The sequence below is a fragment of the Antedon bifida genome, chromosome 7 (assembly GCF_963402885.1).
Source record: "Antedon bifida chromosome 7, ecAntBifi1.1, whole genome shotgun sequence".
NCBI classification, from domain to species: Eukaryota; Metazoa; Echinodermata; class Crinoidea; order Comatulida; family Antedonidae; genus Antedon; species Antedon bifida.
Genome location: NC_136232.1, coordinates 18918334 through 18940173, shown reverse-complemented (window position 1 = coordinate 18940173; position 21840 = coordinate 18918334). Strand labels below are relative to the sequence as shown.

Sequence of the window (21840 nt, the reverse complement as noted above, 5' to 3'; positions counted from 1 at the left end):
TATCTTATTGTCTAAAATATGGGTAGGCATAAACGTCTATACACAGGATATGTTAAATTAAATCTTGTTTTTATTACTTAGTTTACAAAATGGTAATATGACTCACAAAAGTTTTGTCGGATTTCCTTCAATAAATTCATTATTAAAGTTTCCTTTTAATTGAGAGTTAATGTAATCCATCTCATTTATCATTAGTTATTCAGAGGAGGCATACAGACATTATGTACAACATAAGGAAATAACGAAGACTGGGGTTAAATGCTTTGTCTAAATGCTTGTAGACACGTCAGAGTTAAACTATATTAGAGAGGAAGTATCAGTGTATTAGTCAGAGGTAGGAGACAGTCGTTTCAGTTTAGGAAAAGCAGTCATCAACATGGCGAATGTGGTCCAACCCGTAAGGACCCAGAACAATACAGCGGCAAAATGCTGCAATTTGGCCATTTACCTGTTAAATTTAGTATATGCGGTGAGTACTTTAACTTTAATTTTTTATATGAAAACAAAATTGAGATGAAAGAAGGTAGTCGTTGTCAACTTTGTATGTGAATAAGATATCTAAAAAGCCATTATACTGAAAATAATTTATTAGTAAAATACACATTTATTTTCAAGATATTTTGTAAATTTGTCAATAAAAATGTTGTAATATGTCACTGCAGATACTGTTCTGTTTTCAAGGATAATAATTGATCCTAAATCAGCAAATATAAGTTTATTCACAATTTCACAATAAAATTCCAACTTAAATTTACAACAACAACACCCAACACCCAAAAAGAAGCGAGTGCTTGTCAGTTTGGTAACTATTATTTAAATGCATCTACATGTACATACATACAACATACAACAAAAAATATGTACAAAAAATGTAGAAATATTGGTCGCCCACGACCGGTCAACACCTCCGGTGGGGCACTCCCCTGTGGGGGTACGGGGAAAATTACTCTCTACTTTAATAGTGACCACCACCAATCAAAGTGACCACCACAGGTGACGTATAAAAGCACAAAAACAGGATGAACCCAGTGTGTCCCCCGGAAGCACTATACCGATCATAAGCGACTCAGTAGACATATAGGCCTAATGTTTTTGTTTATTTTCTCTATAATGTATGATATAAATAGGCCAGTGTATGTCGGCTAACACTTACATACAATGCAATTGTATTAAACAATCGTTATAGTTAAAATGAGGCCTATACTAAATATTTAGTAATAAATTTAAAGTCAATTATATTATTTGTCGAAATAATCATCTTATCATTGATTGTTTTTTTAATTTTCAGTTAGGCAGCTTCGTAATGGCGGCGTTTGCAACATGGGTCATAGTTGAAAACATGAGTGGGGATATTGCTCTGATGTTTGACAGTGACACGTACGTGTCTGCGGGATTTATTTTAATTTTCGGTGGTTTATTTGTAGTCGTTTTGGCTATATATGGCTGTTGCAGTACATGGAAACAAAACAAGTCTTGTGTTTTTGTGGTAAGGCGGTGTTTTGCATAGACCAATTGTCAAAATAGAATGTAAATGAATGAATGAAAGTATAGTACTTTGTCTTTTTAGCACGATAGCGCCTACAAAAAATGCGCAAGTTATTATTTACCTCCGTCAAGCAGGTATATGTAGTCGATCGATTGTGTGTTTTATTATGCCAAGTAAAATACAATTAATTTACTTTGTTTGTATGTATGGTTGTTTGTTTGTTTGTTAGCACGATACGATAGCGCCTACAGTTTTCAAGTTATTATTCTGAATTTTTTGGTGTAGATAGGTATATACTTTCAGACCAGAAAATTAATTGCTGTATTAATAACTTCACAAATAACATAAATGACCGGCTAGTGTTAAAGGATAGGAGAACATTTTAAAAAGCCAGCGAGCAGTCTAAAAGTAACAAGTAAACTGAAATTGCATTTTCTCGATAACAACTTGTCCAAAAAACTTCATTTTTGCACAAGAGTCAAGAGTTATAATTTGTGATTTGTACTTTTATGACATTATTCGATTTTATTTACAGGTTTTTTGATACGAGTAGTTTTAAAAAACCTATTTCTTTTATTATTCACATTTTTTGGCGTTGCTGTTCTATTGTTAGTCAACAGAATCTATTGTTAGTTGAAAGGCTGGTTACATAACCATTACACCAAATTCGCATACACATGCTTGTAGCGAAATTAGCCTAAATCACACACAGCATTAAGACACACACAAAATATATTGATATTTTTCTTATGTAGGAGAATTTTACAGGAGTGGCTTTTTAGTTCTGAATGTTTCGCTGTAAATAGGTTTATACTAACAGAACATTCCAGAAAAAAAAACTTCACAAATATAAAAATTATGTATTCTTTGAACATGAAAATATCAACATGCGCCCTCTGTTGAAATATTTATTTATTATTCAAGATCTAATAATGTTTCAAAAATAATGAAAATAATTTATTGGTAACGTTAGTTATGCAATACCAACATTTGTGGCGCGTCACTTTTGTCATAAATTACTTTTATATTAATTAAGTAATACAATGTTGTATGTACTGTACTGTATATTACTCTACGTTCTATTTATATTTCAGTATCTCATAGCGTTGTCTGTCATGTTTGTTGTTGAAATCATAGGGGGCGTTACAGCACTTTCGTTTTATGTGCAGGTATATGGACTCGTTCTATACATTTTATACACTAATTGACAGGAAAAAGTTAAAAGAGACAAGTTTGGTCACGGTCATTGGATACGTTTGGGACACGTCCCAATGCAATTCTTACACTAACCCTAACCCCAAATTACAATAGGCCTACAATCGAGGGAAAACCTTTAAAATGTCTTCTTAATGAGTGTCACATGAATAAGGCTGTCCGTGGTGTTAAAACATACAATTATTTATCCCTGATCGATTCAAGGAAAGTGTTTCCTTGTCCAGTGTACAAAGGGTTGTCTTATACCACAGTAGGTTCTACTGAATAAAGTAACTGTTACATTTTGTTTGTCGGTTTAAACCTATCTTAGGGAACAAACGATTTGGAGACTGTGATGTTGAATACTTTACAGTTTGAATACGGGATTGGAGGAAACGAAAACAACCAAGACGATGTTACATTCGCATGGAATAACGTTCAAGAAGAGGTACAGTAAATCTTCTAATAGTAACCCACACTCTAATAGTGACCCACACTCTAATAGTAACCCACACTCTAATAGTAACCCACACTCTAATATTAACCCACTTCTAATAGTCATCCCCACACTTTAATAGTAAACCCCCCTTCTAATAGTAACCCTACTTGTAATTCATTCTATAATAAAAACCCACTACTCTAATAGTAACTCACACTCTAATAGTAACCCCCTGCCCTAATAGTAACCCACGCTTACTTGTTTACTTGTTTCCGAAGCTCAGCAGGTGTTGGGTCCACTCAAATAGTAACCCACACTCTAATAGTAACCTCTTTCTAATAGTAACCCACACACTTTGTTTGTCTTTCAGTGGGACTGTTGCGGGGTATTCTCGAATGAAGAGGCTGGGCCTATAGCTTACCTACATTCCCAATGGTGGTTAGATCAACCAGTACTATCACGTACAAAAGTTCCATTATCATGCTGTAAAGAAAAGGACAATGGAGAACCAATCGATGCACGTCATTGCCAAGACCCGATCACTGATTACAGTCAAGTTTATAAAGTGGTACTGTAAAGTTTGAATTAAAGTGACCGACTATAAGTAATGAAGAAAATGTGTCTATACCCGTATAGTTGACGATTTGGGGAAATTTGTCTTAATCTGTTTAATATCATAGGCAAAATCATTGATAAAGCACATTTTTAACATCGTTAAGTAGGCCTAACATTATAGATGGAAATATGAATACACATACGTGTAAATGATGTATACGATACTGATGGTACTGTCTGATACGAAGGATATACTTTTTTTTCTTTATAATTGTAATAACTAATTACTATTTTGGCATTATTGGCATCAGAGATAGCCTTTGTACAGAAACAAACAAAAATCACCAAACAAATTATTGTTTAAATTGATAAAAAAAACTCTTTTTGAAATGATCCCTTTTGTTAATTTATATAAAGGAATTTATTTATTCAAACTTTTTTCCTTTTGCCAGCAAGTTTTAAAATCTTCTTACTAATCAGTAAAATAATTTGATAACAACATGAAATAAATGCTGCATGTTAAGAAACGCTTATTGTTCAGATAACGACAAAGTTAAGAAAAGAAATAACTATGTACTCATTTATTTTATCGTTTAGGGATGCTATGACGCCGTGAAAGCACATGGTGACCTGTATACAATACCTTTATCTGTAATTGGTATCACACATGCGTTCATATTGGTAAGGCAACACACATTACTTAATTAAATACAATTTTATCAAGTGAGTGAATGATAGAATGAAAAAATTAAACGGTGACCGAGACAAAATGAATAAATAAATGAGCAAATGGATAAAGTAATTCCTAATAAATAAATATCTATTAATTTATTTCAAACTTGACGCAAAAGAGCAAAGGATGAATGAGGCCCTATGTCATGTAAATATTGAACCATTCTCTCAAAATAGCCATTGAGTTGTGATAAATTCATCGTCATTTTTCGTTTTTCAGTTTATTAGCGTGATCTTCGCTTACTGTTTTTACCGAAATATGGGATAAACAAATTTTACAAACAAGATTGCTGCCGGCATACTTTTTGTTGAATCGAAAGGCATATACATAATGGTATATTTCTCAACAAAATACACACCTATGATGAGTCATTTCAAACAATTCAACAGCCAGTTTTTTTATGTTGGTATTTAAAATGGATTTTGGCGTCTGTTCTAAACATAAATAACCTATTTGTATGTATAACACTCTACCGTATTGTTTCTTTTCTAATTCAAGAAGATTTTTTTTTTGGTTTGGTTTAGTTTTAGTAAGATAAACGATTGGAAATAGATTAAGACGCAAATCATGAGTAAATGCAAAACATATCTTCATTTCAGAATGTATATAGTTAATTGGCAGGTTCAATCAAGATATGAATGGTTTAATAACGTCAACAATACTGACGTCATAATAATAACACACATATTATTATTAATAATGAAAATTATAATAATAAGAAATACTACTCTAAATCACGTGTCTCACTAGTTTGACCAAAAAAGTGTGCTCAAATATGGTAGTGATATGATATCATGTCCATATATATGGGCACATCACATTTTCACACATAAAGTTTAGTGTAGACAAGGCTTTAGAGTAAAGATGTAAACAATCCGGTGTAAAGATATTGATATCGAAGCAATCTGCCCAACTGAAAATCAAACGATTTTTATTATTATTGTACATTTTCTTATTTTCACCATTTACATTAATATCGAGACTTATTTAAATATATTTATAAATAATCAATAATTATCAGAAAAGAAATTTAGTTATTGATACAAATTACATGGATTTTATTTCAATTAGCAATTATAATGATCTCAAATATACTGTAATTAAAACATTTTTTGTTAGCTTTTGTAAATTTTCTATAGTGTAAACGCAATGTTTCCATTTGTCAATATTAATATTAGTGATTGCTATTATTCTTGATTGATTGATTCAGTAAGAAATGTGTATTTGTGTACGTTAATTATCATTATAAACAACATTCTATTTTCATTTACAAGTAGGTTAAAATAAGGAATGCTTATTGTGTAAAGTGAACAATATATAAACAATTATGGTAAATAAATATTTTTTGAAAATGTAAAATACATCTAGTCATGAGTGCACGATTTTAAAGCATTGGAATGAAAATACTTAATTTTTATTTCTTACATAAAACAATAATTTGGAATTTGTAACAGACTGGTTATTACACCAATGTCGTTACTTTTTCTTTTTTGAAATATAAAACGAGTATACTGTTTCCGTCTGATACACCGGCGCTGATCTATGTTGATATACATACAATGCCATGCAAATGGAAACGCTTGTGTCACATCGGTAACACTGAGTACTGTACATCGGTATAGATCTTAAACGATAAGAAAAAATTAAGAACAACTATAAACATTAACTAATATCAGAACATTAATTGTAGGCTAACACATAATATCAAATAGAATATTCGTTTACAATTATTATGACTTTCCTATGTCGGATTTCCGTTAATAAATTGTTTATCAAGGTTACCGTTCATTTTGTGTAAGTTACACAATAACAAGTTTGTTAAATGTGTCGTTTAAACTTCCGTGATGAACAAGGTCAGAGTAAACAAAAAATATTTTTGATGAAGCAGTGAGAACTGCAATATTGCTTGTCATATTTTAAACATCATATATGCTGTAAGTAATTTTACATTTGCATATATTGGAAACAATTAGACGTATGATCGAATGGAGTTAGGCTGTTTAACTTTCATTCTAAAAAACTGTGACTATGAAATCTAAATAATAATCAGTGTATTTGGTAATAGATAAGGACCTACGGCAAGTGAAATTTAACTAAACATTACTCGTTAAAAATTGGCTTACAACATTTTAAAAGCAATGCATTAGCTCTTTATATACTCTAAATAAATCAAATGTGTATTGATTTTATCATTTCTCTTATCTTAGTGGCATAGGAATTACGGCGATATAGAGAACATACTAGTCCGATGTCTGATTTTTCAATTTTTAAAATTTATTTTTATTTTTTTACTTTCAAAATAAGATTTCCAAAGACAAGAAAAACAAGCATCACAAAATAGTTAAATAATAACAATGGTAAAATATGATAACAATAACGTTGTAAAAAAAACCTAAACAAAAAAATACACACATACACTATATCGTAAAGTTTTATTCTATTTAAAAAAGGGGCTATTTTAATTGTCAAGAACAATACTACAATACAATACAATACACATTACTTAAATTTGTAATTCAGAGATATAAAAATACCTCACACAAAGCCTCTGTTACAACCGCTAATGTAGAAAACGCCATCTAATGTCGAAACAACCGCTAATTTACAACAATCCACCGTTAATGTAGTGAAAACTCCAGCTAATGTAGAAACACCAACAGCTTATGTAGTAAATAAAATAATATAATAAATAAAAACACCAGCTAATGTAGAAAATATTATATATTTTACAAACTAATGTCTAAATCTTTAATTAGCTCTCAGTCTATCCACCTCTCGTAAACGACCGACTTTCAAAACGCGGCCATCTCGTAAGCGATCACCTCCCTAAAACGACCGTACATCGTAAGCAACCACCTTCGTTAGCGACCACCTCTATTGAAAGACCATCATCTCTGTTAAGGGACCGCTTCTCATAATCGGACACCTCCCGTAACGACTCCTCTCGTAAGCAACCACCTCTCTCAACCACCACACCTCTCTGAGTGACAACCTCTTTTAAAGGACAACCAACTCTCATAAGGGCCCGCTTTTCATAATCGACCACCTCTCGTAAGCAACCACCTCTCTTAACGACCATACCTCTCGTAAGTGACCACCTCTCATAATCGACCACCTCCAGTAACGATCACCACTATTGAACGACCACCATCTCTGTTAAGAGACCACTTCTCACAATCGACCACCTCCCGTACTGTAAGTGATCACCTCCTCTCATAAGGGACCGTTTCTGATAATCGATCACCTCTCGTAAGCGACCACCTTTCTAAACGACCACACCTCTCGTAAGTGACCACCTCATTTAAAGGACCACCTCGTAAGTGACTACCTCTTTTAAGGCACCACAACCTCTCTCTCTCTCTGACGAGAGGTGTGGTCGTTTATGAGAAGCGGTCCTTTAACCGAGACGGTGGTCGTTCAATAGAGTTAGGTTGTTGTTACAGGAGATGTTCGATTATGAGAGGTGGTGGTCCTTTAAAAGAGGTCGTCACTTACTACATAAACTGTTTTACTACATTAGCGGTGGATTGTGCTACATTTGCGGTTGTTCCGACATTAGCTGGCGTTTTCTTCATTACCGGTTGTAACACCTTCCATTAAAAAGTCTTGGTGTTGCATTGTAAAATAAAAAGGAAAAGTTCTTAAAACATTATGAAACCTTAAAGAGTATGATCTTCTACATAGGAAAATCAATCATTTGATAACTATTTCATATAGTTTTAATTTAATTTTACAATAGGAGCAAACATTTTTTATCAATGAATATTCATTATTATCATGGGCCTTATATACCAAAGAGAAACAATGCACTCGTGGACGGTTTTTAGGCCTAGGCTTAGTTTTGTTGGCCTAGCTGGTAAACAACATTAACGTACGTACGAACATCGTACGCTAGATAGGCCTAGTCTTACGTTGCCTAGTTGCTGCATTAATTGCCTTTCTGTTTTTTTCTCCAGAATCCATTAATACACATTGTAGGTACCCGAAAAATTATGATAACTTACATTTATGTTGGTCTCCTCGATCGAAAGTAGGTGAATCGATCACAAAAGAAAAACTAAAATATCAATCCGCGCGCAATGCATGATGGAATCAACTTATTTTTCACATTTGTAACCGTTTTAAAACAAAAAAAGTTATCTCAATAGGACCATATTGTATTTATTTTTACAATAAATGTAGTTTGTGACCATAAAAATCTAAAAAACGTAGAGAATTGGACTTTAATGATAATTATTTTGTATTAGGCTAATACTAAAACAAAAATATTTATGCTTAAGTTATAATTTTAAAAACCCAATAGAACGGTATCTTCTAACAAATAGGCTTCTTATTATATAATATTAAAGGGTAGGCTTAGGCCTATATATTTATATAAATTATTATTTTAACAAACACTAATTACAATCCTAAAATTATTAACTGAAATGGTAATTTGAATAATAACATTGTTTTAGGCCTAACTAGTTTTGGACTGTAACATATTTGCTACGGTTGGTGTTAAACAATTGATTATTTAGTCATATTTACTTTGGTATTTTCCCTGTAAGTTCGATACGTGTGAATAGGACTACCTCCAACAAATACTACTAAATATGCATTTTGTTTAAAGATTGTTGAGAGACGAATTCAAGTAGCATGGTAAGAAGTATACAGAAATCATTTTGTGGCGATGAGTGTGGGGGTTTCTACAAAATATATACATTGAAAATGCTATTGCTATTGGCCTATTAGAGATGTTTTAGAGGAGAGCTAAGAAGCATTATTTTACCAACCACCCGTTTGCAAACTTCTTGGTATGTATACTATATCTAGTTAAGACTATTATCAACATTATTAATTTGTCTCCTGTACTATAATAGCTATCGATTTTTTTCTTCGGTACTAGTACAGGTTCTTTTCAGCAGCAGAAGAAGACTTAATTCCTTCATATTCACTTTCTTCACATTTTTTTGACAATGTTTGGTAATCAGTATCTATTGTGCATACATTAGGTTGAGCAGAGGATTGAGTTGAGGATTTACCACCATCCTTTTCTGAGTGGTTGCTTCTAGATCTATAATTACAGTGTAGAATAGTTGTTATATTTCACTAATAAAACGTCTTGGTGGGCAAAGTCCAAACTTGCATAGAATAATGATCTATATTTTGCTGAAAATATAAGTATAGTTCAGCCTTCTTTTATTTCTTCTCTTTTTTTTAAACTAAAGAAACTTTACATTACCGTTTAAATATCAAGGTGATAGCAACAGTGATTACTGCCGAAGTTAGTGAGCCAATTACAAAACCTATTACGTATCCTGGAAATATAATAATTTTATATTTTGTTGTGTTATTGGTTTTATTTTCTCAACGACGTAAGGTGTCTTGACAAAAATCTAAGCTCAACTGAATCTAAATCAATGATGTTACACACCTTGTATCTGGTTTGATTTGTCTTCTTGGTAATCACAATCTGTTCCAAACATAACTTTCTTGCTGCTAGGTGTCCCTTTAACATTTGAATACGACGCTAATACTGTGAATGTATATTCTTTGCCAAATACAACTTCAGTTTCTGTTGTGTTTCCTTGCTGAAATATTCCATCACCTGACAGTTCATAATGGTAGCTCACCTGATAGTCTGGGATGTCACATGTAGAAGCTTTCCACTTCATCTGCAAATGTGTTCCATTTGTGAATGGATTACTTTTTATCGATGGTTCTGTAGAGTGAACCACAGAATAAAGACAATATTTAAAATACCATACGTAGTCTCATATTTAAATAATAATTAGTGAAAGAATTAATTAACAACGATCTGCTTGATGATCATTTTTAACAATTTAAAAATAACTTTTTATTGTGTTCGGCTTTTATTTTATTTTTATTTCTTTTGTTCTTTACATTTATATCATTTATACAACATTTTTAATGATATTCCTATTCTATTTTTTGTAACGATATGTTTTCTATCATTTTAACTCTTATTTATATTGTTGTATTTTTCATGTGTAATTGTTATTGACATTGATTTTTTTTTGATTTTTTTGTTTACCTGATGGTGCTGTTTGTATAGTTATTTCTTGTCCCCAATCACCAGGTATCTCAAGATTATTAACAACTCGAGCAGTGGCAACATAAGCAGTACAACTTGATAATCCTGGTAGTTCAACTTCTAATTGAGAACTACTTGTTGTGTTGATTATACCTTGTATATGTCCACCCATGTGCAAATATTGCACTTGATATCGAAGAATATAGTTACATTGGATTTGATCATCAGAAACAGACTAAAATAATATATAATAACATATAATATTTAAAGTAGAATAGGTAAAGTGCCATAATGATTAACAAAAAATTGCAATGTAAACCGCCATAAAAAAAACATTTCTATGAAACATAGAAACGACTCTCCCAGTTTATTGCAATATAGAATAAAGCTAGACATTTTGAAATACCTTTAACCTCAAGATGGCATGATTATCTTCAATGGTTTCCAATTCAATCTCAGGTTCATCCAATGGCTCTGTATAAAATATTAGTAATAAAACTTGATTAATTCTGAGAAAAGAGAAACAATACACGACAAAAAATATGAATTGCAATCATAAGAAATGGTATTTTCCAGATTTGTTCCTAAAATTTCGGAATTTCTCTTTTATTTAGACAAATAAAATATTATATTAAAGATTTAGAAATGCTGATGGATAAGAACCTGTTCAACATATTCGATATAAGTTGTTTAAGGATAGAAATACCGCCTCAAATTTGACAATTGTTTTCATGATATTGGTAGAATGTGTGACGTTGTATCAAACGAATCGGCTAAATTCGTATGCCACTTTCTGTAAAATCTTATTTTTTACTTTATTAAATAAATATTTTGGTAAAAAACGTAATATATAGACCTAATTGTTCAGTTGGTTTGCCATATTAATTTGAACAATGCTGTTTATATATTACTTGTACATATGGTTTTTGCTGATCCAATTGAACTTGCTGGACCATCAACCTCATTATCACCAACCATCCTCGAAAATTGAGAATAAAATTGATATTCTGTATTTGGGACGAGATTATGAATAACTATTAAACTATTATCTTGTTCTTCTGTTAAATCAATGTGCGATGATTTATACGAAAGCTTCCGTTTTGTAATTGTTCCTGTTCCATAGTCTTCACCAACAGTCCAAGTGACTTCAAACGTTAGAGTGGTTGCAGTCTGGTTTACAACAGTTGGCGGTTCAGAGTGGTATGGTAATGCTAATGATTAAAGAAAAGAAATCACCAGGTTTATTTAATAAATAGATTAACTAAAGGCCTATAATAACAGTCTATAACCCCTTTTTTAGGCATTAATTGCTTAAAGTTTACAACGAATCTGTGTTTCATTACCTATGCTGCACTTCGGTCCAGCCCAAGCCGCATGACATCCATTAGGACAACTTCCATCTCGATTACAATCTTCAGAATCTTTGCAATGGCATGGGAAGTTGCACAAAACACCAAAGAATCCAGACGAACATGACGTAGGCTCTTTTAAAACAAGTAATGTAATATGTCACCAATTCAAAGTAAATTAAGTTATTGTGTAAAGTAAAAGAAAAACTAAATAATTTAACACGATGCCCCGAAATTGACATATTTTGCAATTTACCAAATCGGCTCAGCGTTACTTTTCAAATATTGTTCATATGCCAGTAATGGAAAATATATTAGAGATATGTTCACCCTAAAAAATAGCAGTTTTGATTGTTATACTACTTTATTAATTGTTTAATTTGTAATCGCATATAACTGAATTATCAATTGTTGTTTTTATAATAATTAATATCAATATTTTAAAATGTTAAAGTTTAAGTTGTTTCACTATTGAGAGGGGCGCCCAAATAGCTTGCTTGCTGTGGCGTCCCTTTTCCACTTACCAACTTCTTTTCTTGCTTTATATTATTTATGTTCATTATTAGTTATATATTTACAGTATTATGCTACTCTGTATTTTGCCTTATTATTTGTGGAAATAAATATCATTATTATTAGTATTATTACTTTATTTTACTGTGCACTGTGGCGCAGTGGTTAGAGCATTGGACTTGCAATCAAGAAGTTGCCGATTCAAGCCCGGCCAGGTTGAATCCTTGAGCAAGATTCTTTATCCACATTGCTCCTTCCCACCTAGGTGATAGAAATGGGTACCGGTATGTAAAAAGTACTGGGAAGGTAAATCCCTCCACACACACACAAACATACACACTTAGTGGAGTGTGGCCCAAACGCTAAGGAAATAGAGATGGGCACCACGGTCGTTAGCATTAGCTTAGGTTTCGACTTTACCTTACTTTATTTTACAGCCTACGCGTTAGTCACCCATAATATAGAAAGTGAATATTGTTGAAATCTTTTATTTTGTTGACGTTTGCAAATGATGAAAATATATATTGCAATAATATTAACATACACGCAGAGATGGGTTTTTAATAGTCGTCATTGCAGTCATCGCTGACAGCGTCATCATTGCCTGACGACGTCATCATTGCAGTCATTGCTGACGACGTCTTAGCATCATCATCGTCGTTGTCGAAATAATTATATCATCATCATTATTTCATAGCCTAAGTTGTTACGCGTTGCCGGGATGCATACACCGATGAACGGAAAATAGCACATCAATAATTACCTAAACACTTGTCTCCAGTGTAACCAGGCGAACATGTTGACCCGGAAGTACATCCTATTTCTAGATTGGGATCACTTGTATCCCGTTTACAATCTTCATTTGCACAGTTACATTTTTGCCGACATTCCGCTCCATAGTATAAATCCTCATCCGGGGTATTGGTGTTTGGGTATAAAACATCACATGCTTAAATCATAATAGTCATAATCATATCATGTTCACACTAATGATATAAGAGGCCTTATTAAAGTGGAACAACACTGATTAAGATTAAATCAATAAAAGCATGTAAGCCGTTGCAGTTTTTATTGTATAGGCATAATTTCTAAATGTTAAAATATACTGTAATCGCCATATCATTATGAGGCATATAATGGATCAAACATCTTGAACAATGCTATTATTTATCAACCCCATTTTAAAATGAGCCATGAGATAGGCCTAATTTCTGTCATTCTTCCACACCTGAATTTCGTTCGTTGATTTCTAATGTTATAGCATGATAATCTAATATGATTTTTTCGAATATATCAACCCAACAACAAATAACAACAAGTTAAATTCGACACAGTAAATTCACAAGCAGTATAACTGTATAGGCCTAAATAATAATAATAATAATATAGATAATAGAGCAAAGAAACTTGGTTGACGATCACATTAAAACTACTGTTAAAACGATCGTTTTCAAAATGTTGGAGAAATTTAAACAAAGCAATTAATAAAGCCGAAGAAGGAAGGAGTATAATAAGGCCTTATTAGGTTATATGCATGATATGCATATAACCTCTTGATTCTGTCAGGATCTTTATTAGGTTATATGCATGATATGCATATAACCTCTTGATTCTGTCAGGATCTTTATTGGTTATCCGCCTCAAGCGGATAAGCCCTTGGAATTGTAGTGTTACTTTTTTTTTTTTTTTTTATTATTCTTCTTTCTTTCTCAGATTTTGTGCACGCATTTTCTCTTCAACGTGTTAACGTAACATGTTGTAACTTGGTCAACATTTAGACATTTAACTGAAGATGTTCTGCCAAGCTTTTGGACGCTGTCAGATCCGCGTAGCGTAAGTCACGCGCGATTTTCTGAAAATCTTAAATCGGTCATAACTTCGAAACCGATAAATATTTTTTAACGAAATTTTCAGCCACGTTTTCTTCACATCAATGGCTAACTTTTGGAATGTTTAACAAATTTTTGGAGACTAGAAAGTTTTCGCGTAAATTGCGTTTGAAATATTTTACTCTTCTTATTTTGTGCACGCTGTTTCTCTTCAACGTGTAAACATAATATGTTGTAACTTGTTCAGCATTTAGACATTTTACTGAAGTTGTCCAGCCAAGCTTTTTGACGATGTCAGAGCCGCGTAGCGTAAGTTACGCGTGATTTTCTGAAAATCTTTAATCGGTTATAACTTCAAAGCAAATGAATATTGTTTAACGTCATGTTCAGCCACATTTGCTTCACATCAATAGTTAACTTTTTTAACGCTACCGCAATTTGTAACATTAGAAAGTGCGCGCGTAAATGGCGTTTGAAATTTTAAAATGCTTCAAATCAATTTCTGATTAAATTAGAGCACGATTCAGGTCATTTTAAGCGTTTAAAAAATTACCACTGGTGCGCACATTTTTACGCGCGCACGGCGCATGGAACACGTATGAGCATTTCTTTTACACGATTTGTGTTTTTAAATCTTCGGTTAACAATTTTACGTTATTTTATTCACTTTTCAACTTGAAATGGCGTTCTACGAGCACGTTAAACATGACAGGTTGCGCACGAAAACGTCAACAAATTGTGAAAATGTTCCAAAATATGTCTACTTTTAAAAATGAAACAGTTCATCAGAATGCAAGGTTACCCCCATTTTTTATTTTATTTTCTTGCAGTGTATTAATCACAGGTCTAATTTATTATAGTCCTGAATGTTAAAAAGTGTTTGATGGCTACATTATTTGCATATTAAATGTAATTTTTGAAATAATTATCATCAAACAAACATAAACATATTCAAAAAGTAAAACAATAAACATAATGTTTATCTTTTTTCTTTATATGTTAATATATAAAACTTGAAAGTATGCACTTTCATAATATGTAACTGTTTAAAATTTGTGAAGATTTCATCATAGTAAAAATTATGATTTAAGTTCATTATGTAATAATCAACTTGCATCGAGGGGGTTCACGACATACCGAATGAACGAGGACTCTTTCTTCGGATTGTCTTCAGCAGGTGCTGATATGGCTCGATGTGTAGTGCAACCGCCTTTGGTATCAGAGGTACCGGGTTCGAATCCCGTCACGGGAAAACAATTAATTAAAAAGGTTTATTTGGTTATTACACTTAAAGGGCAGTTTAAATTTTGAATAGCCTACTTTTTTTGGAAAAGTCATAACTTAGAAGTACTTGAATACGCAAGATACGTTTTGTTGCTGGCGGATAACCAAACTCGTCCTCAAGTGACGAGTTTAGATCTAGTTGGTTATCCGCCTCAAGCGGATAAGCCCTTGGAATTGTAGTGTTACTTTTTTTTATTATTCTTCTTTCTTTCTCAGATTTTGTGCACGCTGTTTCTCTGCAACGTGTTAACATAACATGTTGTGACTTTCTAAACATTTAGACATTTAACTGAAGTTGTACTGCGAAGCTTTTGGACGCTGTCAGAGCCACGTAGCGTAAGTTACGCGCGAATTTATGAAATTCTTAAATTGATCATAACTTTGAAACAAATAAATATTTGTTAACGAAATTTTCAGCCACGGTTGCTTCACATCAATTGTAAACTGTTTTATCGCTACCGAATTTTGTAACATTAGAAAGTGCGCGCGTAAACGGAGTTTGAAATTTTAAAATGCTTCAAATCATTTTCTGATTAAATTAGCGCACGTTTCAGGTCATTTTAAGCGTTTAAAAAATTCCCACCAGATGCGCACATTTTCACGCGCGCACGGCGCAGGGAACGCGTATGAGCCTTTATTTTGCATAGATTGTGTTTTTCAAACTTCAGTTAACAATTTTGCGTTATTTTATTCACTATTCAACTGGAAATGGCGTTCCACGAGCACGTTAAACATGACTGGTTGCGCACGTAAAATGTCTAATAATTGTGAAAATGTTGCAAAATATGTCTACTTTTAAAAACGATACAGTTCATCAGAATGCAAGGTTACCCCCATTTTTTATTTTATTTTCTTGCAGTGTATGAATCATAGGTCTGATTTATTATAGTCTTGAATGCTAAAACGTGTTTGATGGCTACATTATATGCATATTAAATATAATTTTTGAAATTTTGATCATCAAACAAACACTAACATTTTCAAAGAGCAAAACAATAAACATAACGTTTATCTTTTTTCTTCACATTTTAATATATAAAACTTGAAAGTATGAACTTTCATAATATGTTACTGTTTCAAATGTGTGAAGATTTCATCCTAGTAAAAATTATGATTTAGTTTGATAGGTAATAATCAACTTGCATCGAGGGGTTCACGACATACCGAATGAACGAGTAATTGTTCTTCGGATTTTCTTCAGCAGGTGCTCATATGGCTCGATGTGTAGTGCAACCGACTTTGGTATCAGAGGTACCGGGATCGAATCCCGTCACGGGAAAATAATTAAATAAAAAGATTTGCTTATTACACTGAAAGGGAGTTTTATTATCGAATAGGCTACTTTTTGGAAAAGTCATGATTGAAAAGTACTTGAATGCGCAAGATACGTTTGTTGCGGGCGGATAACCAAACTCGTCCTCAAGTGACGAGTTAAGATCTAGTTTATTTATTCTTTCCTTAGCACTATTTTGTCCGTGAATTATCTTGATATCAGTTTCATCTAGCTAAGTCAATTTTTCAGAGTATATTCCTTATGGCCAGGAATCGATGTGGTTATGTTTTCACGGTGCGCAATCATAAATTACGCGGTCTACGCGCGATTTAACGAAATCACGTTTGTAATCATATCTTCACAAGCATGAATCACTTTTAAACAGAATTTGGTACTCATAAATTTCAGGTCATATTTCATCATATGGCAATATAATTACGTGCGTAGCGCATATAACGCATGCGTACGCGCGCTTAAAAGTTTTAAAATTGTCAAAATTTATTTTCGATGAAATTAGAGTACGTTTCAGGCAATTTTAAGCGTTTAAAAAATTGCCACGAGTGCGCAGAATTTTGCACGCGCACTGCGCGTTAAACGTTAATGCGCACTCTTTTTGCCCGATTTCTGTTTTACAACCTTTCTTTAATAATATCATTATATTTGATTCACTTTTCAACTCGAAATTGCGTTATACAAGCACGTCAAAAGTGACAGGCTACGCACGTATAAGTTAACAGAATAGTGAAAATATGCTAATTTTTAAAATTAATATATATCGTCAGAATGCTGGGGAACACCTATTTTTTATTTCATTTTCTTGAAGTGTATGTATCATATGTATGATTTATTATCAAATTAAGAGAACAAAAGTTGATTAAGTCATCATTAATTGCATATTGAATTAAAAAAAATTAATTTCGACAATCAAACAAATTTTGACATTTTCTTAGGCCGAAATAACAAACTTAACATTAACTTTCTTTCTTAAGAAGTTCATATATTAAAGTTAAAAGTATATAGTTTGACAGTGCATCATTTTTTTAAATTTTTAAAGATGTCATCATAGTAAAAAATTATAATTCATTGCGGTATGTAATAATCTATCTGCACCAAAGTGGTTACTGCATAGTAAATACACGGGGGAATCTTTCTACATTTTTTAGTCAGTTGTGTATAGCTCGGTGGTCTGTGCTCGTGTCTATGGCTGTCAAGGTACCGAGTTCGAGTCTCACCTTGGGAAACGAAACGATATAAGATTTTTTGTATTATCCGTATTGTTTGTTCAATTTTATTTCTTAGTGTATAGATTATACACATGATTTATAATGAAATCAAGATAACAAGTAACTTATGTCTTTATTATGTAACAAATGTGATTTATGAGATTATACGCAGAGGGATCTTTGATCTTATTGTGATACCGGCTATTGTATTTACATTAGCTAGATCCTATCATATATTATAAATAATTAAAGATTCTGAGAAAATCAATCAGTCAATATATCTTTTAAAATTCAATTATCTTTATTTAAATCAATGCATATAACCTATAATTCGTCATAGTGACGAATTAAATCTAGTTTATTTATTTATTTATTTATTTATTTATTCTTTCCTTAGCACTATTTTGTCCGTGAATTATCTTGGCATCAGTTTCATCTAGCTAAGTCAATTTTTCAGAGTATATTCCTTATGGCCAGGAATCGATGTGGTCATGTTTTCACGGTGCGCAATCATAAATTACGCGGTCTACGCGCGATTTAATGAAATCACGTTTGTAATCATATCTTCACAAGCATGAATCACTTTTAAACAAAATTTGGTACTCATAAATTTCAGGTCATATTTCATCATATGGCAATATAATTACGTGCGTAGCGCATATAACGCATGCGTACGCGCGCTTAAAAGTTTTAAAATTGTCAAAATTTATTTTCGATGAAATTAGAGTACGTTTCAGGCAATTTTAAGCGTTTAAAAAATTGCCACGAGTGCGCAGAATTTTGCACGCGCACTGCGCGTTAAACGTTAATGCGCACTCTTTTTGCCCGATTTCTGTTTTACAATCTTTCTTTAATAATATCATCATATTTGATTCACTTTTCAACTCGAAATTGCGTTATACGAGCACGTCAAAAGTGACAGGCTACGCACGTATAAGTTAACAAAATAGTGAAAATATGCTAAATTTTAAAATTAATATATATCGTCAGAATGCTGGGGAACACCTATTTTTTATTTCATTTTCTTGAAGTGTATGTATCATATGTATGATTTATTATCAAATTAAGAGAACAAAAGTTGATTAAGTCATTATTAATTGCATATTGAATTAAAAAAAATTAATTTCGACAATCAAACAAATTTTGACATTTTCTTAGGCCGAAATAACAAACTTAACATTAACTTTCTTTCTTAAGAAGTTCATATATTAAAGTTAAAAGTATATAGTTTGACAGTGCATCATTTTTTTAAATTTTTAAAGATGTCATCATAGTAAAAAATTATAATTCATTGCGGTATGTAATAATCTATCTGCACCAAAGTGGTTACTGCATAGTAAATACACGGGGGAATCTTTCTACATCTTTTAGTCAGTTGTGTATAGCTCGGTGGTCTGTGCTCGTGTCTATGGCTGTCAAGGTACCGAGTTCGAGTCTCACCTTGGGAAACGAAACGATATAAGATTTTTTTTATTATCCGTATTGTTTGTTCAATTTTATTTCTTAGTGTATAGATTATACACATGATTTATAATGAAATCAAGATAGAAAGTAACTTATGTCTTTATTATGTAACAAATGTGATTTATGACATTATACGCAGAGGGATCTTTGATCTTATTGTGATACCGGCTATTGTATTTACATTAGCTAGATCCTATCATATATTATAAATAATTAAAGATTCTGAGAAAATCAATCAATCAATATATCTTAAATCAATCAATTATCTTTATTTAAATCAATGCATATAACCTATAATTCGTCATAGTGACGAATTAAATCTAGTTATTAGTTGGCTTTATTTACTACAAACCTGTTCTACAATCATTTCCTCCAAAACCATTAATACATGTACATCCAAATGGATCGGTTGGACATAACAGAACTCCAATGCACTTTCCATTACTACACGAACCGGTGCATTCACGACCCCAGCCATTATGACCACAACCTGGTATAATTTTATCCAAAGACACATACAAAACAGAAATACAAAAAAAAATCATGTTTACTAATACTTTGTCATACATTTACCGGTATAGCGGAACTTTAAAATGAGTAATAAATGTTGGTTTTGCGTTCTCGTGGCTTAAGTTCGACATAACATGTAAACTGAACTGAAGTTCGACATAATCACATGTAAACTGAATTGAAACATTAATTAATAATAACATGCAAATAATGGTGATTTATTTTAGAGGAAAAGTAAATCAGAAAGTTTTCAGAACACGCTATTATATGAAGTTTAAATAGTACATCAATATTGCAGTGAATTCTTAAAAAAATCATCAAAGTGTATTATTTTTTTAAAGATTTTACTGGAATCAGAAATTTTTTTCATCACACATTACAAGCCCACAGTCCAAAAACCCCGTTCTCCTGTAAAAGTATGTTTTGTGGAGATATGAGGCTTCAAACGAATAGCGACGATAACCTTTTTACAATATGTATTAATTATGTTATTACCAGTTAGACAATTAGCGCCTTTAAATCCTGCTGGGCAAATACAGACACCCGTCTTATCGTCACAAACTCCACCATTATAACATACGGGACAGTCCATTTCACAATCTGGAGGATTCCATTTGGGTAATGGACAACCTATTGACAAAAACAATTTGCAATCAGTGTAACTTTATTTCACCTATAAAACTGTTTGATAATTAAGATATTTACTTCAAAATAATTGTTCTGTATAGCATTTTATACAATCCAAATATCACAGAATGTCATGTATTATCATTATTCAAGAAGTTGGGCCCAGCTCTTAAAAGATGAGGTGTAAATAATGATTACTTTGTAATATTAGACTTACCTCTAACAATAAGTCTCATGATACCATGGTTACCATCCGGACTATCTCCTGTATAACATTCATATACGCCATCATCTTTCATTCGTATATTTTCAATCACAGCAGACGTATTACCCCTCAGATTGTGTATTTCATCACCGTAATTATGTCTCCAACGTAAATCATTAAGATCACCACCTTTTCTAAGATTAATAGTGACAGACTCTCCAATACCGACGGTTATCGTTCGATACTCCATTACAATAATGGCTGTAATTATAATTGTATTAGTAAACTAATATGATATTATTATACTGGAAGAATGTTAACAGGTGTTACGTAATAGTGTAAGTTAAGTAAGTTGTCTCCGACGTAAATCGTTAAGATCACCACGTTTTCTGAGATAGTGGAAAACTCACCAATAATACAGGTTATCGTTACGTCATAGTAATAATAGCTAAAGTATTAGCAACCCAAGTATATGAAACAGGGTTATGATTTTCATAGTTAAGTTATAATCAATAAATAATTATTAAAACCATAAAAAAAAAAAAGATGAGATACATGACATTACTCACCATAATTGGATGTCAATACAATTGCTGAATTTGTGACTACTTCGTCTCTATTTACTTCAAATGAAAATACACCAACTCTATCAGTCTGGGGTTGTATTGAGTTACCAACGCCTAGGTACATGAAAGTACTGATTACTCTGAATAAAATTCTGCTACTTATGTGAAATATTTTGCCGTCTGGCATATTTGTTGTTTGTTCTCCACTCCCACCTGTATAGCCAGTATCAGCCCAGGTCACGTTATTTTTTCCAGTAATATTTTTGTTTAATATTCCAACTGATAAATCTTGAACTGACAACTGAACGTTGTCGCCACGTGCATATCCTCGAAACCAACTAAAAGACTTCATCAGTGGTGTGCTAGAAATTGTTGTTATATCTAATGGATCTAAACAAAATATAAACAAATATATTGTGATTACAAGCCTGGTAAGTTACTAATGTTTATTTATTATTAATTATTTTTGAATTAAAGTAGTTCACTGTTTATTAAAAAGAGAATTATTCTTTTGCAATCTGTAATTTATTTAATTTTAAAAAGCCGTTCTATG

General features: G+C 32.2%; 2 protein-coding genes across 2 annotated transcripts; one reads left to right on the top strand and one right to left on the bottom strand.

Moving 5' to 3' along the window:
• The first annotated feature begins 194 nt into the window (after window positions 1-194).
• On the top strand, window positions 195-5705 carry LOC144848076 (CD151 antigen-like). Its single transcript, XM_078704752.1, has 7 exons — window positions 195-469; window positions 1289-1486; window positions 2581-2655; window positions 3012-3128; window positions 3490-3687; window positions 4272-4355; window positions 4627-5705. The coding sequence occupies exons 1-7, from the start codon at window positions 377-379 to the stop codon at window positions 4672-4674; spliced, it is 813 nt and encodes a 270-aa protein (XP_078560878.1). The 5' UTR covers window positions 195-376; the 3' UTR covers window positions 4675-5705.
• A 6010-nt stretch (window positions 5706-11715) lies between these two features.
• LOC144848033 (uncharacterized) lies at window positions 11716-21525 on the bottom strand. The gene is made up of 6 exons (XM_078704698.1): window positions 21291-21525; window positions 20734-20982; window positions 20385-20519; window positions 19732-19869; window positions 13070-13255; window positions 11716-11928 (listed from the first exon to the last, which is right to left on the bottom strand). The coding sequence occupies exons 1-6, from the start codon at window positions 21472-21474 to the stop codon at window positions 11756-11758; spliced, it is 1065 nt and encodes a 354-aa protein (XP_078560824.1). The 5' UTR covers window positions 21475-21525; the 3' UTR covers window positions 11716-11755.
• Between the last annotated feature and the right edge of the window lie 315 nt (window positions 21526-21840).

What these genes read in the sequence shown, in the direction of transcription:
- LOC144848033 (XM_078704698.1), bottom strand. Translation starts at nt 21,474, where the DNA reads ATGCCAGACGGCAAAATATTTCACATAAGTAGCAGAATTTTATTCAGA. An exon ending in TGTATTGACATCCAATTATG is followed by an intron (nt 20,983 to 21,290) that starts GTGAGTAATGTC and finishes TTATAATTACAG; the next exon opens with CCATTATTGTAATGGAGTAT. An exon ending in CATGAGACTTATTGTTAGAG is followed by an intron (nt 20,520 to 20,733) that starts GTAAGTCTAATA and finishes TTTTGTCAATAG; the next exon opens with GTTGTCCATTACCCAAATGG.
- LOC144848076 (XM_078704752.1), top strand. Translation starts at nt 377, where the DNA reads ATGGCGAATGTGGTCCAACCCGTAAGGACCCAGAACAATACAGCGGCA. An exon ending in ACAAGTCTTGTGTTTTTGTG is followed by an intron (nt 1,487 to 2,580) that starts GTAAGGCGGTGT and finishes TTTATATTTCAG; the next exon opens with TATCTCATAGCGTTGTCTGT. An exon ending in TCACACATGCGTTCATATTG is followed by an intron (nt 4,356 to 4,626) that starts GTAAGGCAACAC and finishes TTCGTTTTTCAG; the next exon opens with TTTATTAGCGTGATCTTCGC.